Source organism: Scyliorhinus canicula, chromosome 4, assembly GCF_902713615.1.
Source record: "Scyliorhinus canicula chromosome 4, sScyCan1.1, whole genome shotgun sequence".
NCBI classification, from domain to species: domain Eukaryota; kingdom Metazoa; phylum Chordata; class Chondrichthyes; order Carcharhiniformes; family Scyliorhinidae; genus Scyliorhinus; species Scyliorhinus canicula.
In genome coordinates, this window is record NC_052149.1 from 204776719 (window position 1) to 204794262 (window position 17544).

Sequence of the window (17544 nt, forward strand, 5' to 3'; positions counted from 1 at the left end):
AGGCCCGCACCTGGTCCAGGTGTTTCTTTATTACATGTTTTCCCACACGCATCTCATGACACTGATCCTGTCCTGGCCTCGACTGTTCCTGCTACCCATGTGGGGCAATTTGCATAATTTCGGACACATACATTTTCACCCGTGTTGAACTGCCTTTCACCGCTAGGTCTGTGTCGTGGCCCCTGCATTGGGCCTCTTAGTATCGCTCTATTCTGCCACCTAAATTTGGGAATAGTAAACTCAGCATGGCTCAGAGTCGTCTGCCCATGAGTAGCTCCTCTGGTGCTATTCCCGTTGTGGCATGTGTGGTTGTTCTGTAATCAAATAGCCAGCGTGACAGTTTGGTGTCCAACGATGCTGTTGACTGTTTCTTCAACCCGACTTTTAAGGTCTGGACGGCTCTCTCTCCCAAACCAAACCATTCGATGCCGGGTGCTATGGTGCCGTCCTTATGTGCCGAATGCCATTCAAATTCATAAATTTCGTGTGGTTGGTGAAGACCGATCCATTATCTGAAACTAACACCTCCAGGATTGTAGAAGCCAACTGTTTTCTAACACACCAATAGGTAAAAGATAGCTAAATATTAAGGCCCTGTCTTACAAAATACCCATTTAAAATTCACTCATAACCTCAGGTCATCTCAAAACATACAGCTTACAAAACAGCATGAACAGAGCACAAATTCTACAACATAAAAACACATAATTCAACAGAAACACAAAAGAACCTGATAGATTAAAACAAACACTTTGACCAGACAGTGTCCAAGGACAGGGCAAGCTCTATGGCAACAGCATAGCAACGACATAATATCAAGGCACCATTGTTCTCAATGTTGATAACAGCTAAGTCAGCAAAAACTCAGTTCAAGCCGGTCGCGATAACAGTATAGAATCGCATTCCATAACACATACAAGAATTCATTTATGAAACATTTCAAGACTGACAGCTAACCGTCAAATCAAACTCATTTGATTTTAACCCAAACCAATTAGGATTACATAGGGGTGTAGATAGATGGCTAAAGACTGATATGATTTAGTATAACCGTGATAGTCCATAATGCCATCTTTTTCCAGGGTCATTCTATACTTTGATCTAAACTATTCTCTATCTCTATATTTTCACTTTTCCACTCTAACTCTTGAAGTAAATGCAAGCTGTTTGCCATGAGCAAGAAAATCATTTCTGTATCATTTGAAAGTTAAATTGTTTACAAATTACTTCTCTGAGTCCTTTTGCACGCCGGACTTATTAGAGAATAAGATTTAAGTTATTCTCAATTGTGATCATATAGAAGACAATAAACAATTCTTATTTGCACCCAAGAAGTGTTAACTTAAATTTCTACTGAGTTTTAGTGTTTGCAAGTGCCACTAGATCCATGCGGAGTTTTTCCAATGGTAGTTGTTGAATTTGCAGCGTTCATTTTGTAGACGTCCAGCCATTTGGAATGGGCGTCTATTATTATAAAAAACATGGAACCCATAAATCGGCCTGCAAAATCACATGAAGTTGCGACCATGGTCTACCTGGCCATTCCCATGGGTGCAGCGGGGCTGCCAGTGGCACCTTTTGCTCTTGTTGGCATTCTTGGCACCGACCTACCAATGCCACAATGCCGGTGTCCAGGCCCGGCTACCAGACATAGCTTCTGACCAGTATCTTCATTTGAGACTCCAGGGTGCCCATGATGTAGTTCAGCCTGTATGGCTCGACAGCCTTGGCTTGGAACCATTTCTCGAACCCCCCATAGCAGGATCCCGTCTTCCACTGTGATCTGCTCGCTTCTGCTCCAGTAAGGGTGGAATTCCGCCTCAACCAGTCTTTCCATCTCGCCAGTTAGCACCATGTGTTTTATTTTTGATAAAGCCGGGTCCTTTTGGCTCCATAAACAAAGGTTTTGTGCAGCCACTGGAAGGGTGTCTCGAAAATGTAACGTCATTACCATTTCCTCTATTTTGGGTACCAATGGCTGGGAATCTGGTAATGGCAGCCGGCTTAGTGCATCGGCGTTTGCCACCCTTGCTGATGCTCCAGTTCATACTGGTACGCCGCCAGTAGTAGGGCCCAGCGTTGGATCCGGGCCAAAGCTATTGGTGGTATTGCTTTGTCTTCTTTTAACAAACCCAGCAATGGCTTGTGGTCTGTAATTATAGTGAATTTCCATCCGTACAAGTACTGATGAAGTTTCTTCACCGCGAAGATCACAGCCAGTCCTTCCTTTTCAATTTGGGCATACTTTCATTCTGCTGCTGCCAGAGTCCTGGAAGCAAACGCTATAGGTCGTTCCTGACCGTTTTGCCCTGTGTGCCAAAACTTCATCAACGCTATTTGGAGACGCATCGCACGTGAGCACCAACTCCTTTCCTGGGATCGTAGTGTGCCAAGACGTTCACTGAGGAAAGCTGTTCTTTTATCTTCTTGAAAGCCCTGTCTTGGCGGGCGGACCACTCCCAGGCTTGCCCCTTTTTTAATAATTGGTGTAGGGGGTCCTCCAAGAAGGAAGTTCTGTTCTGTATGAACATTCAATAATATGTCACCAGTCCTAAAAAAGACCTGAGCTCCTGGATTGTGGTGGGGGCCGGGGCATCTTTAATCGCCCTCACCCGATCCTCCAAAGGGTGTGGCCCTGATTTGTCAACCTAGGTTACTTGAGGTGCTAGGAAAACACATTTCTCCCTCTTTAGGCGCACACCTGCTGCTGAAAACCTCCCAAGGACTTCCTCCAGGTTTTGCAGGTGTTCTGCCTTTGTTTTACCTGTAATGAGGACGTTGTCCCGGTAAATGCCAACTTCTGGTAGCCCTTGCAATATATTCTCCATTGTCCTCTGGAATATCGCACAAGCTGACGATACCCCAAAGGGTAATCTTGTATACTGAAAAAGGTCCTTCAGGGTGTTTATCGTTGAGAATTTTTGGGACTCTTCGTCCAGCTTCAGCTGTAGATATGTGTGGCTTATATCCAGCTTTGAAAGTAGGAGTCCTCCAGCCAGCTTTGCATACAAATCCTCAATCCGGGGAATTGGGTATTTGTCCAGTTGTGAGTAGCGATTAATCGTTTGTTTGAAATCTCCACAAAGGCGGATCGAGCCGTCTGGCTTAAGGATAGGCACCATGGGTGCAAACTGGAGCGGTTTTATGGTTCCCTCACCCTCCAATCGTTTTATTTCCATATCGACTTTCTGCCTTAATACGAAGGGTACTGGTCGGGCCTTGTAGAATTTTGGGACATCTTTGGATCTACATGCAATGTCACCTTTGCTCCCTTTATCGTTCGGAGCCCTTCTCAGAAAACCTCTGAGTATTTGCACAGGCGGCCATTTTCCAGTTGGAAAATATTTACCCAATCCAGCTGGATCTCTTTTAACCAGTTTTGTCCCAAATAAGCTTGGCCCCACACCTTTCACTACCACTAAAGGCAGCCTAACCAGTTGCTCTCCATAAGCCACAGTTACATGCGTTGTGCCCAACACTCTCAGTGGTTCCCCTGTATATGTCCTCAGTTTTGCTGAGGTCCTGGTTAGGAATAAGGGTTGGAGTCCAGCGCGAATTTTATTGAATACTGTTTCCCCATCACTGATATGGCTGCTCTAGTGTTTACTTCCATCAGTGTGGCATGATGATCGGTGCACATGCGCAAATCGGGCACGCATGCACAGTGCAGCCGCTATTTTAAACGGTTGCAGCTTTTTTACAAGTTCTGTAGTGGTTTTTATTCATTTATTCAATTAATTTAATTTTAATTTTTTTCATTTAATTTTTTTTACAACTTTAGGGGGGGTTTTGTTCATTTCTTTCATTTATTTTATTCATTTTTTTTTACAAGTTCGGGGGGGGTTTTATTTGATCACATTTTACAGGAAAAAAATTCAGAACTTTGGACAGATGGAGATTCCATACTTTCCGACACCAGAAGACTTCACCTTCATCCAACAGGTTCCATTGGAGGAGCGTACGAGGGCCAAAGGGACCCAAAATCATTTTTCTCCATTTTTGTCAGCAGCAAACAAGGTAAGAGAAAATGGTAGTCACGCAGGTTGGCCGACGGGGTCGCGCAGGTCAGCCGGCGCGGGTCGCGCAGGTCAGCCGGCGCAACCACCATTTTCTCTTACCTTGTTTTTTACAAGTTCGGGGGGGGTTTGTTCATTTTTTTCATTTATTTTATTTTATTTTGTTTACAAGTTCGGGGGGGGGGGGGGTTTATTTGATAAAATTTTGCAGGAAAAAAATTCAGAACGTTGGACAGATGGAGACTGTCGCGCAGATCGGCCTGAAGAGTTGCTGGGGGCTGGCCCAAGAAGGGCTATGGCTGATTGGCAGGGGAGTGGTGCCACCAACCGACCAGGCCGGTCACATGGAATGTGAGAGGGCTGAATGGGCCAGTCAAGCGGTCGCTTGTGTTTGCGCACCTGAGGAGTTTAAAGGCGGATGTGGCATTTTTACAGGAAACGCATTTGAAGATCGGGGACTAGATCAGACTAAGGAAAGGTGGGCAGGGCAAGTTTTCCATTCAGGGTGAGATGCAAAGACACGGGGAGTGGCAGTGTTGATAAAGAAGCGGGTAGCGTGCGAGGTGAAATGAAATGAAATGAAAATCGCTTATTGTCACGAGTAGGCTTCAATGAAGTTACTGTGAAAAGCCCCTAGTCGCCACATTCCGGCGCCTGTCCGGGGAGGCTGGTACGGGAATTGAACCGTGCTGCTGGCCCGCTTGGTCTGCTTTAAAAGCCAGCGATTTAGCTGTGAGCTAAACCAGGGGAATATAGTGGCAGATTCGGGGAGAAGGTTTGTGATGGTGAGTGAGAAATTGACAGGGGGCAGAAGAGGATGCCATTGGTCTTGGTGAACGTTTATGTTCCAAAATGGGATGATGTCGATTTATGAAGCAGGTGTTGGGTAAAATCCCAGACCTGAACTCGCACTGGATGATTATTGGGTGAGGGGGCAGTTTACTTTGATCCAGGCACACAGGGATAGAATGGAGCAAGCAGAGATGGCTAGGCTGGTGGACGAGATTCTGCAGGTCGATAGGAGGTAATCGGAGCCCTGGAGGCTGTGTTGTTCAAGGGGTGGCAGATTCGCCAGATGGAGTTCGGGTTGGCGTCTACGGGGAAGGCAGTGGAGCATTGAGGAGGGCCAGGGGGGCAGTGTACGAATATGGGGAAAAAGACGTTGGCTCAACAAGTCCGGAAGCAGGAGGCGGGGAGGGACATCGTAAAGGTGAAGGATGGAAGGGGAAGTTTCAACCCGGTGGGGGTAAATGGGGGTTTGAGGAATTCTGCAAGCCGGTATATGAAGCAGAACACCTGATCGGGAGAGAGGGAATGTGGCAATTTCTGGATGAGTTGGAGTTCCCAAGGTTGGGGAGGACCTGGTAAAAGGGCTGGGGCATCCATTGGACTGGTGGAGGTGATGGAGGGTATGGAGGCGATGGCGGGGAAGGCGCCAGGCTCAGATGAGTTCCCCGTAGAATTTTACAAAAGGTTTTCGGGAGATCTGGGGTCCCTGATGGTAAGGGCATACAATGAGACGAGGGAGAAGGGGGAGAAGGTGGGGGGCAAGTTTCAGTTATCTGGGCATCCAGGTGGCACAGGGATGGGAACAACTACACAAATTGAATTTGACGCAGTGGGTTGAGCAAATGAAGGGGGACTTAAAGGCGGATGCAGACCAGACCGTAAAGATGATGGTATTCCTGAGGTTCATATTTATTTTCCAGAACCTTCCGATCTTTATTCCAAAGGCACTTTCTGAGGAAAATTAACGCTTTGATCTCTGGGTTTGTGGGTGGGAAATCCCCACGGCTAAAGGTGCTTTCAGAACAGGGGTGCGAGGGGGAAAGAGATGGAGTGGCTTTGCCAGATATCATGAACTACTACTGGTCAACGAATATAGCCATGGAAGTGGGGGTTGGGGTCGGTGGGGGAGCGGATGGAGGCAGCCTCATACAAGGGCACACGTTTAGGGGCATTGTTGATGGCACCTCTGTTGTTCTCGCCGGCCAGGTACTCCATGAGCCCGGTGGTGGTGGTGGCCCCGAGATTGTGGGGCCTAGTCAGCAGCATCCGAGGTTGGAGGGTGCCTCCGTCTGGGCATAGACTTGTGGGAACCATAGATTTGCTTCAGGTGGGTTGGATGCGGGGTTCCGGGGACCTGTTAGTGGAGGGCACCTTTTTGAGTCTAGAGGAATTGGAAGAGGAGTATGAACTGCCCAGTGGATATAGGTTCCGGTACTTACGGTACTTGCGGGACAATATCAGGAGGCAGGTGCCGTCCTCTCTGAATCTGCCGCCCCCGCAACAAGGTAGTGTCGAAAACAGGAGTTGGCAAAGGTAGAGTGTCAGAGATCTGTAAGGAGTTAATGGATTGGAAGGGTGCCCCGAAAGTTAAACGGAAGTGGGAGGAGGAGCTGGGGAGGAAAATGGAGATGGGGTGTGGGAGGAGATTCTGAGGAGAGCGAATGAATCCTTTTCGTGTGCTCGGCTGATTCAAAGTAGCCCATAGTGCGCATATGACAGCGGCCAGAATGAGCAGGTTCTTTAAGGGAGTGGAGGTCAAGTGTGGATGGTGCACGGGGGCCCGCAAACTATGTCCACATGTTTTGGGCATCCGAAGCTGAAGGGTTCACGACATAATGTCCGAGGTGTTGATGGTGAAGGTGGCCCCGAGTCCAGAAGTGGTGATTTTCGGAGTGTCGGAAGACCTGGAGTCCAGGGGGCAAGAGAGGCCGACGTTTTGGCCTTTGCTTCACTGGAAGTCTGGAGACGGATTTTGTTGGAGTGGAGGGACTCTTGCACTTTTCCAGAATTTAAGGATTCTTGGAAGATGATTACCAGTGCACCCGCTATCTTCCTTTAATATCTAGGATGCAACCCATAAGGTCCAGGGGACCTATTGGTCTTTAGTCCCATTAGTTTACCTGGTACTTTTTCTCTTATTTACTTATACAACCACTTAACCATAGCAAGTGCATGCATTTAGCACCTCTACTTTTTTCCCCTCAACTATTCCAGTCAAGTAATCTCCTTTAACACAGACAAATGCCTCCTTTAACCTTTTACCAGCTTAAATCATTCACAGACAAAACAATGTTCACACTACTAGCAACAAACAGATTTATCCTATTCATCATTAACAATTAGTCTTGATAAGAAACAGTAATTTCACTTTCATTAAGCACAGAATTACCAATGATGCTTGCAGATGATAATGGGCAATGTAGAGGAGATGATGACAACTTGACCAAGTAGCGGAAGAACTAAACATCACTTGAAGGCAAGGGTATGAAGATCAGCAGACCAAAGACCTAGTATATGGACTTTGTCACATTCAGGCAATATTGATTTTTTGAGTATAAATTCAAAATGGCCACTACTTTTAACAAAATAGACGTCAATCCTATCAATACAATGGAACTACACAAAATTCATGAGCTAATATTAATGTCTGGTCATTAAAATTCAGCTAAGGTTTTTGATAAGGACAATTGATAAAGTCAGATAAACTGGGTTGGCCTTCACATCCCTATTTGAGGAACCAAATCAATGATTTACTATAGGTGCAAAGACACATTTGCAGGCTGGCAAAGTCCAGTGTAATTCTTGTTGTGAAAATCCATAATTAGGTGCTGAGATTCTGATCAGGTAACCAGGACCTGTCGCAGGAGGTGTTGCATTTCAGCAGTTAAAATGTTTTTTTGCATGCATGGGTGGAGACAAACAAAGCAAGAATTTTATATGCCGCCTTGTGGATATTTGGGAACTTATTCACTCAAGAAGTATAAAATTGACTTCTGGTGACAGCCATTTGGTCGCACATTTGGCAGCTCCCGCTCATGGTGGTCTTTCTGTGGCTTTTACACCGGATTGTTGCAGGAATTTTGTAAAATAAAGGTGTAGAAGCGGGAACCTCCAGCTTATGGGAGCTGCGGCCCAGAAAAAAATAATCGGAAAAGGAGGAATCAGGAGTTGGTGGCGAGTGAGGACCAGATATCGAGTGTGGAAATGGCAGATGTGCTGGGTCCGATCCCGTCAGCTCAGTGGTCGACGGACCAGTTGGTGAGCTGCCAAAATGAGAAGTTCACTCAACAACCTAAGGAGTGTGAGGAGGACCTGGCCCGGGCAGTGGACTCGATCAGGGCTGTGGTTGACCTCATGGCGACGAGACTGACGACCCAGGGACAGGCGATCCAGAAGCTGGAGGAGCTGGCGGGGTAGCATAAGGAGCAGTCCACCTTGATGGCAGCAGAGATAGGGATGCTGCAAGACCAGCAGAAGCAACTGCTGGAGAAAGTGGGGGACCTGGAGAACTGCTTTATGAGGCAGAACACCCGGATCGTGGGTCTGCTGGAGGGAAAGAAGGATCGATGCTGGTGCATATGTGGGGACGGTGTTGGAGAAGCTGCTGGGAGAAGGTGTGTTCGACAAGCCGCTGGAGATGGACCGGACCCACAGGGTGCTTATGCATAAGCCCCAGGGGGGTAAGCCCCCCCGAGGGCGATGGTGGTACGATTGCATCTGTTCCCGGACAAGGAATGCATTATGACGTGGGCCAGGCAGACGAGACGATGAACGTGGGAAGATGCTGAGATCCGGGTGTACCAGGGCCTGGGAGCAGAACTCGCAAAGAGGAGGGCGAGTTTTAACAAGGTCAAGTCAGCCCTGTATGAAAAGGAAATAAAGTTTGGACTGCTGTACCCGGCCCGCCTGTGGGTGACCTATGAGGGTAGGGAACTGTACTTTGGCTCGGCAGAGGACGCAGTGGACTTTATGAAAGAAATAAACTGATGATAGAAGGAAGACCTTGACTGTGGGGAGCTGAGCCATGTTTTGTAAAACTTTTACTTGCGATGTTCAGACTGACTTTGGAGGTTCTGTATATATTTGTTCCATTTTTCTTACGGTTCTGTTTGATAAGGGAGGAGGAGTGGGCCTATGTACTTAGACCTTGGGAGGGACTGTTTGTTTTTGCTTCTTGCCATTGTTTTGACTGTTTGCACTAAGAGCTTGGGGGAGGGGAACCAGTGGGGGGGCAAGGTGCTGTTTTGTTACCTGTAGAGATGGTAACTCAGTTACAGTAGACACTCTGAAAAGAAGGCTAGAAGTCGTCCAGAAGTTTGATGGTAGGTTTATTGAGCAACACAACTTAAATAACTGCGTTAGCTTACTTAAAGAACTGCACTTGTAAATGAGGTTACAACTTTTCTATGCTCTGCAACTAGGCCTGACCACACTAGCAGCCCTGAGCTAAATTCCCGTTCCTGTTCCCCTCACAGTCACATCAGCCAAAGTTAGGGGGAGGGCCGTTGGTGTCACTTTTATACATGCACGCGCTGCCCCCTGGTGGTCTTTCTATTACCCATCAGCCCCTTCTGTACACACTCAAGGAAGGATCACTACAGGTGCCAGGGGCAGGGGCTAGCTGGGAAGGCTAGTTCACGGAAGCAAAGTGGGGGAGTGAGTTGAAGACCAATGTGGGGGGGGGGGGGGGGGGGGTGCGGACTTTAAGATGGTGGAGGAGGAGAGTTGATGGCGGTAGCTGCCTTGGGGGCGGGCCAGGTGAGGTGCAAGACATAGGCAGGGGAGGGGGTGTGGGGTGCCCCAGGACTAGGCTGGTCACGTGGAACGTTCGCGGGCTAAATGGGCCAGTCACAAGGACCCGTGTGTTCGCACACTTGAGGCGGACGTGGCCATGTTGAAGAGGACGCACTTGAAGGTGGGGGATCAGGTTAGGTTGAGGAAGGGATTGGCCGGACAGGTGTTCCATTCGGGATTGGACTTTAAAAACAAGGGGGGTGGCAATCCTGGTCAATAAAAGGGGGGCATTCGAGGTGGGAAGATAGAGGTGGACCCGGGGGGTTGATTCATCATGGGGGGGTTCCTTAGGATAGATAAGGAGTTGGTGGACGGCTTGGGAGGCCCAATCGGGTTTGGGGAGATTATAGATGGATTGGGGGCGATGCAATCGGGAAGGCTCCGAGTTGGTGGAAGGCTTGGGAGGCCCAATCGGGTTTGGGGAGATTATAGATGGATTGGGGGCGATGCAATCGGGAAGGCTCCGAGACCAGATGGATAACCGGTCGAGTTCTACAAAAAGTTTTCCAGGCTGCTGGGGCTGCTCCTGGTAAAGGCTTTTAATGAGTGCAAGGAGCTGGGAGTGCAGGCATCGATTTCCCTTGTTCAGAAGCGGGATAAGGATCCAGAGAACCGTGGATCGTATAGGCAGATCTCCATTTAAATATGGATGCGGAATTGCTGGCAAAGATCTTGCCCATGCACATAAAGGATTGTGTCCTGGAGGTGATAGAAGAGGACCAGACAGGGTTTGTGAAGGGACGTCAACTGACGTCCAACATTAGACGGCTCTTAAATGTGATAATGATACCAGCGGAGGGGCACGAGGTCAAGGTGGTGGTAACCATGGATGCAGAATAGGCCTTTGATCGGGTAGAGTGGAAGTACCTGTGGGATATCCTGGGAGGGTTTGAGTTCGGGCAGGGATCTGTTGACTGGGTCCGGCTGTTATACGAGGCACCGGTGAATGCAAGGACCAACTGGGTCTGGTCAGAATATTTTAGTTTGTGTAGAGGGACAAGACAGGGGTGTCCACTCTCCCCACTACTGTTTGCCCTGGTCATAGAGCCCATGGCAATGGCTCTTATGTCATCGAAAATCTGCCGGGGGATAGTGAGGGGGGGCTGGTGAAGCATAGGGTTTCACTCTATGTGGACGACTTGCTCCTTTATATAACAGACCCGTTTTTTGGGGGGGGGGGGGGGGGGGGGGGGGGTGGCTGGGATTATGGAGATATTGGAGGGATTTAGTTGGTTCTCAGGCTACAAATTGAGCATGAGTAAGAGTGAGGTGTTCGCGATCCAGGCACTGGGTCAGGAGAGGAGACTGAGGGAGTTACCGTTTAAATTTGTGGGGATTCAGGTGGCAAGGGACTGGGGTCAGCTCCATAAGTTAAATTTGGGCAGGGCGGTTGAGCAAATGAAAAAGGACTTCCGCAGGTGGGACAAGCTCCCGCTGTCACTGGCTGGGAGGATGCAGAGTATGAAGATGACAGTCCTCCCGAGATTGCTATTTCTGTTTTCCAATTTTAATCGCTAAGGCATTTTTCAGGAAGATGAACGCGGTGATCTCGGGTTTTGTATGGGCTGGTAAGGCCCCCTGAGGGTGAGGAAGGTCTTTTTGGAATGGGGGCGCGGGATGGGGGTCCTGGACCTTCCGAATTTTATTAATTATTACTGGGTGGCGAATATATAGATGGTTGGGAAGTGGGTAGTGGGGGAGGGGTCGGTGTGCGAGCAAGTGGAGCTGGCATCCTGTAAGGGTACGAGTTTGGAGGCTTTGTTAACGGCACCTTTGATGTTCTTGCCAGCTCGGTACTTCACAAGCCCAGCGGCAGTTGCAGCCCTGAGGGTGTGGGGGCAATGGAGGCAGCACATGAGACTGGAGGGGGCATTGATGTAGTCACCGATCTGTGACAACCACCATTTTGTTCTGGAAGGGCTGGAAAGGGGCTTTAGGAAGTCGCAGTGGGCAGGGTTTGAGAGATTTGGCGATCTCTTCATCGAAGAAGGTTTCCCAAGCCTGGAGAGATTAGAGGAGGAGTTTTGAGTTGCCGGGTGGGAACGGATTTCGGTACCTACAGGTTCGGGACTTTGTCAGAGGCAGGTTCCAAGCTTCCCTCGCCTCCCTCCAAGGGGACTGCAGGATAATTTGATGTCAAAAGCAGGAGTGGGAAGAGAGGGTCTTGGAAATATATAAGGAATTGATGGAAGGAGTCCCAATTGGGAGGTGAAGAGGAAGTGGGAGGAAGAGTTGGAGGTCAGACTATAGGAAAAGGCCTTGAGGGGAGTCAATTCATCCTTGTCGTGTGCCAGGCTTAACCTGACCCAGTTCAAGGTGGTCCATAGGGCTCATATAACTATGGCCCGGATAAGTAGGTTTTTTGAGGAGGTGGAGGACATGTGGGCGGTGTGGGGGAAGCCCAGTGAATCATGTACACATGTTTTGGGTGTGTCTGAAGCCGAGGGGATTCTGGCAGGGGTCCTAGAAGGGAGGGTTACTCAGAGTCCAGAGATGGCAATATTTGGAGTGTCGGAGGATCCGGGGGCACAGGAGGGGAGAGAGGCTGACATTTTGGCCTTTGCCTCTCTGGTGGCCCGGAGACGGATTTTGCTGGGATGGAGGGACTCGGAGCCTCCAAAATCAGGGGTGTGGGTCAGTGACATGGCAGGGTTTCTCAGGCTGGAGAAGATTAAGTTCGCCTAAAAACGTTTGCTCGGAGGTGGCAGTCGGCCATCGACTTCTTTAAGGAAAGCTGACCGTCAGCAGAAGTGGGGGGGGGGGGGGGGGGGGGGGGGGCATGGCATTGCACAATAAAGGATAGGAAATCTAATATACGGGCAGTCAGGAGGAAGAGTTGGATATGTTATTGTGGTGTTGTTGCGTGTGGCGGATCACTGTTGTTTAGAATGTTTAAATGTTAAAATTAGAAATGCTTCATTAAAAAAAAGCATTAAATTCATCTGTTATTGTATTTTTCAAGGTGGAATAACAGTGCGGAAATCAATACATTTAGGTTATAAACCTTACAGGGTGTTCTTGTAATCAAATTAAATGACACCAGCTCCAGTGGCTACCCTATCTCAGACTCAACGAGAAAATCTCAAAAAGGTTTGCTGTACTTCTCGGTCTGCTCTCGCACATCTAAGTGTTGGAAAATTAGCAAACTTGTCATTTGTTTTAATAACAAGACTGACATGACATGGAAAACACTGCAATACAATTGGTGTACAAACACATCCTTGCCTTGCAGCTGTAAGTTTCTAATTAACGTACCAAGATATCAATGCCAATTCACTTTGCTCCTGCCAGAAGAGCATTGGATGTTCTGATCTAATCAAGTATTTAAATTTATGGGTATATAAAGCGGTTTACTAAGATAGATATTTGGGGGACTTAGTCACTTCCATTTTGGGAACCACTGACAAAGACTCTATTTGACTATAAATAGGCCTCCAATAGATGCCAACTAGATTTTGGCCTATAATATTGGTAGACTGAATGGTCACGTGGATGCAGTGATGACACGGTTACTCAAGAGATGTGTAGGTAGATCAAGAGTTCTCCATGAAGTGTGGGCTGTGCTACAGAATGCAAGAGCTGCTCAAGAGTATTTAACTTGTTGTAAGTATTTGGTTGCCAGTCATTGGAACCGAACACTTCTACATGGTGCCAGGAGTTGGAAGAATGGCACAGGGACTTGGCCGCATTAACCCACATGTGTTTGATGAAAACATTGCGGACATCTAGGCGAAGTTGAATAAAAAGTGGCACATCTCCTGGTACAGATTTACATCCGAAGCAAGAAGCACAGGTATTCACTTTTGCAGGTCGTCAAGAAATTTTAATTTTTGTTTTTCCAAATGGAGGAAAAAGGTACTCTGGAAAAAGGAACAATCAGAAAAGGAGTGGTCGGGAATTGCAACTCCAATGGGGTTCTCCTGCGCACCAAATGCACACAAAACCATCTGGTTATAACTAACACACTGTTCCAACAAAAAGACAAGTTCAAGACTTCCTGGAAACATCCAAGATTGACTTGGTCAGGTCCAATCCAGAGACCAAAAGAATGCCTTCATCACCAAAGCGATGACCAGTGTAGATGACTGCTGGACATACCACCAGCTGATCTGTTCCTCCATGTCCAAACTCCACCAAAGGATGAAGAAACAGCTCAGAAAAAAAAATCAATGTTGAGCAGCTTAACAACCAAGCATGCAAGTGAACGTCCAATAAAAATGTGACGTCTTCTCCGAAATGTCTATTCTGATGGATGATTGGAGGAAAACAGGGAAGAGGGCAAAAGGCAGCCATCATTGTGAAGAAACCATTGCTCAAAGAACAAGAGGTACCAAGACTGGTTTGATGAAAAAGAACCACACCAACCAACACCGCATCAACAAGAGGAAAGCTCTCAGGCACCTGGCAAAATGACAGCCAGCAAAGCAAGGAAGAGAGTTCATTAATCAGCCAAGGCACAGGTACAAAGAAGAACTAGGGAAACAGAGAACCAATGGGGAGAAAGTTAAGGTGCTGCAACTCTTCACCAGCAAGTATGACTGGGCAGCACGGTAGCATTGTGGATAACACAATTGCTTCACAGTTCCAGGGTCCCAGGTTCGATTCCGGCTTGGGTCACCGTCTGTGCGGAGTCTGCACATCCTCTCCGTGTGTGCATGGGTTTCCACCGGGTACTCCGGTTTCCTCCCACAGTCCAAAGATGTGCAGGTTAGGTGGATTGGCCATGATAAATTGTCCTCAGTGTCCAAAATTGCCCTTTGTGTTGGGTGGGATTACTGGGTTATGGGGATAGGGTGGAGGTGTTGACCTCGGGTAGGGTGCTCTTTCCAAGAGCCGGTGCAGACTCGATGGACCGAGTGGCCTCCTTCTGCACTGTAAATTCTATGATCTATGATGACACTCAGGGCTTTAGTGTCACCAAGGCAATATTTGGACCGGAGGCCTCAAACTGGTGCGGAGTAAGGGTGGAACCCTCTTGACAAGAGAAAACATTGGCCTTTGAGGGAGAGGACACTTCAAAGAACTCCTGAACCATGTACAATCAATAGATGAAGACGTATGAAGAAATCCCCCAACTCCCCGTCAAAGATAAGCTTGGACTCTCACCAAGCGTGGATGAAGTCAAAGCTGCCATTAAACCCAGGAAGAATAGAAAAGTCGCAAGAGTGAGCTGTCCAGGTAATCATCAATATCCTCTGACTCCTCCATGGCAAGATGTCCCCGACAGTCCTTACCAGCGGTCCTCGCCAAAGTCAAGACTGGAGTTAAGCAGGGATGTGTCATCGCTCCCACCCTTTTCTCCATCTTCATCACCACCATTCTTCACCTTGTCAAGAACAAGCTTTCCATTGGAGTAGACATCATCTGCAGAATGGAATGAAAACTTTGCAATCTCAAGTCGTTGAAATCCAAGAAAACGACACGGACATCGCTGAGTATGCGACTGACATCACTATCCCAATTCTCTCAGTAGAGAATCTCCAAGCCATACTCGACACCTTCGCAGAAGCATACCAAAGAATCGGTCTCAGCCTCAACAAGACTCAAGCCCTTCACCAACCCGTCCCAGTGCAAGATCGGTCTCTTCCCCAATCAAGCTCAATAGAGAAACCCTACCAAGCGTGGAACATTTCCCCAATCTAGGAAACACTTCTCATCAAAGGCTGACATTGTATCCAATTCATGAGTGCCTCCTCCAGAAACCCAAGACCGAGGGTCTTTCACGACTGTGACATTTTGATATGATTGTTGCCAAACCAATGATTACTGTGAAGGATGTTATACAAATAACACGAGTTGAATTTTTGATAATTATTATCCAAATAGACTGTGGTGAGGAAAATGTGGTGAAAAGTTACTTTTTTGTTACTTATGTCTTTGGAACTATGATTACTTATGTTTTTAGAACCATTATTTCACCTGGATCTGGATACAGAATGCAGGTAACCTAAAAGGGGCAGAGTCGAAGTTGGCTTTCTGACACATTGAGTTAAAACAGATACTTTGTCCAAAATCTAAGTAACATTCAAAACCATGGTAGCACAGTGGTTAGCACTGTTGCTTCACAGCGCAGGTTAGATTCGTGCTGATTGAGCAGTACAATCAGTGGGGAGCTTTAAACGCCTTCCAATACTTGTTCAAGATCAAGTGGACAGCACGGTAGCACAGTGGTTCGCACAACTGCGTCACAGCTCCAGGGTCTCAGGTTCGATTCCCGGCTAGGGTCACTGTTTGTGAGGAGTTTACGCATTTTCCCTGTGTGTGCGTGGGTTTCTTCCAGGTGCTCCGGTTTCCTCCCACAAGCCCCGAAAGACATGCTTGTTAGGCGAATTGGACATTCTGAATTCTCCCTCAGTGCACCCGACCAGGTGCCAGAGTATGGCGACTAGGGGATTTTCACAGTAACTTCACTGCATGTTAATGTAAGCCTACTTGTGACACTAATTTTTTTATTTAAAAAATAAATAAATTTAGAGTACCCAATTCATGTTTTCCAATTAAGGGGCAATTTAGCGTGGCCAATGCACCCAGCTTGCACATTTTCAGGTTGTGGGGGCGAAACCCACGCAAACACAGGGAGAATGTGCAAACTCCACACGGGCAGTGACCCAGAGCCGGGGTCAAACCTGGGACCTCAGTGCCGTGAGACAGCAGGGCTAACCCACTGCGCTACCATGCTGCCCTTACTTGTGACACTAATAAAGATTATTATTAAACCTTTATAGAATCCTAGAACTATGTATTTAAATGACCGAAAAAACTTAAACCATATACAATTAGTTCACAAACTGAGGAAAATGGCAAAAAACCTGATAATTTTCACCTAAAGTCACCACTGTAATAAAAAATAAAAGTACATTTTTATGATTTACAACAGTAAACACACCTTCCACTGCTGAAGACTAGGACTTCTGTTACGAAAAGGCTCAATTCCTTTTTTTGTCTTCAAAATGTTTCTTTGTACAGTTCTTTTCATTCGGAACAAATGCAAGCTCCTGAAGAACAAAGACGTGAATTTATTTCTCCTCGAACAAATAAATTTAACATTCCCCTCGCCTCACAACTAACAACTGTGCTGTCTTCTCCTTCCTTTTAACATTTTACTTTTAACCTCTTCGTAAGTTTTTTTTTTTAAAATAGCATGCTAAATTGCAATCCCATTTCTTAAAATTACAAGTATTTTTAAGTTCCAAAAGGTTACGCCTCAAACTGGGACGATGTGAAGTTTATGAGGCCGGTTCCTGAGAAGATCCTGGACCTGGACTCGCACAGCTGATAATGGGGTGGGGGGGGGGCAACACACTTTTAACACAGTGAGTCCAAGGTTGGGGAGGGTATCACTGGTGGTGAGCAAGTTGAAAGGGTTTATGGACCTGATGGGTGGAGTTGACCCATGGAGATTTAGCAGGCTGAGGCGAAGGAATTTTCATTTTTCTCCCATGTACATAGGGTGTACTGCCGAATCAACTATTTTAAGATGGAAAGGACGTTGTTGGCGGTGGGGGGAGGGGGCCGGTTCGGAGTACTCTACAATTGTGGTTCCAGACCACGCGTTGCATGGGTTGGACTGGCAGGTGGATGGGGGGGGGGTCCTGTTCGGAGTACTCTACAATTGTGGTTCCAGACCACATGTTGCATGGGTTGGACTGGCAGGTGGGTTGGGGGGGGGGGGGGGGGGTGCCCGCAGTGGAGGTTAGATGTGGGACTATTAGCATTTGAGGTGGTTGGTGAGTGGCTGAGGGCTGTTATTTGGGGATACGTGGGAGGTTTTGGCTGCCACGCTATGGGAGGTGTTGAAGGCAGTGGTGCGGGAGTTTATATCAATACGGGCACATAGAGAGAAGACAGAGCGGGTGGAGATGGCAAGATTAGTGGGTGAGATCTTGCAGGTGGATAGGTGGTTTTCGGAAGCCCCAGAGCGGCAGAAGCTCCAGATGGATTTTGG

General features: G+C 47.6%; 1 protein-coding gene across 1 annotated transcript in view; it reads right to left on the reverse strand.

Annotated features, from left to right (window-relative positions):
* The window catches only part of LOC119964272, a 167170-nt gene that overhangs the window by 90267 nt on the left and 59359 nt on the right, over positions 1–17544 (reverse strand). The window contains exon 4 of the mRNA XM_038793547.1: positions 16486–16594. Coding sequence (XP_038649475.1) covers positions 16486–16594 — 109 coding nt within the window. The remainder of the gene's footprint in view (positions 1–16485; positions 16595–17544) is intronic.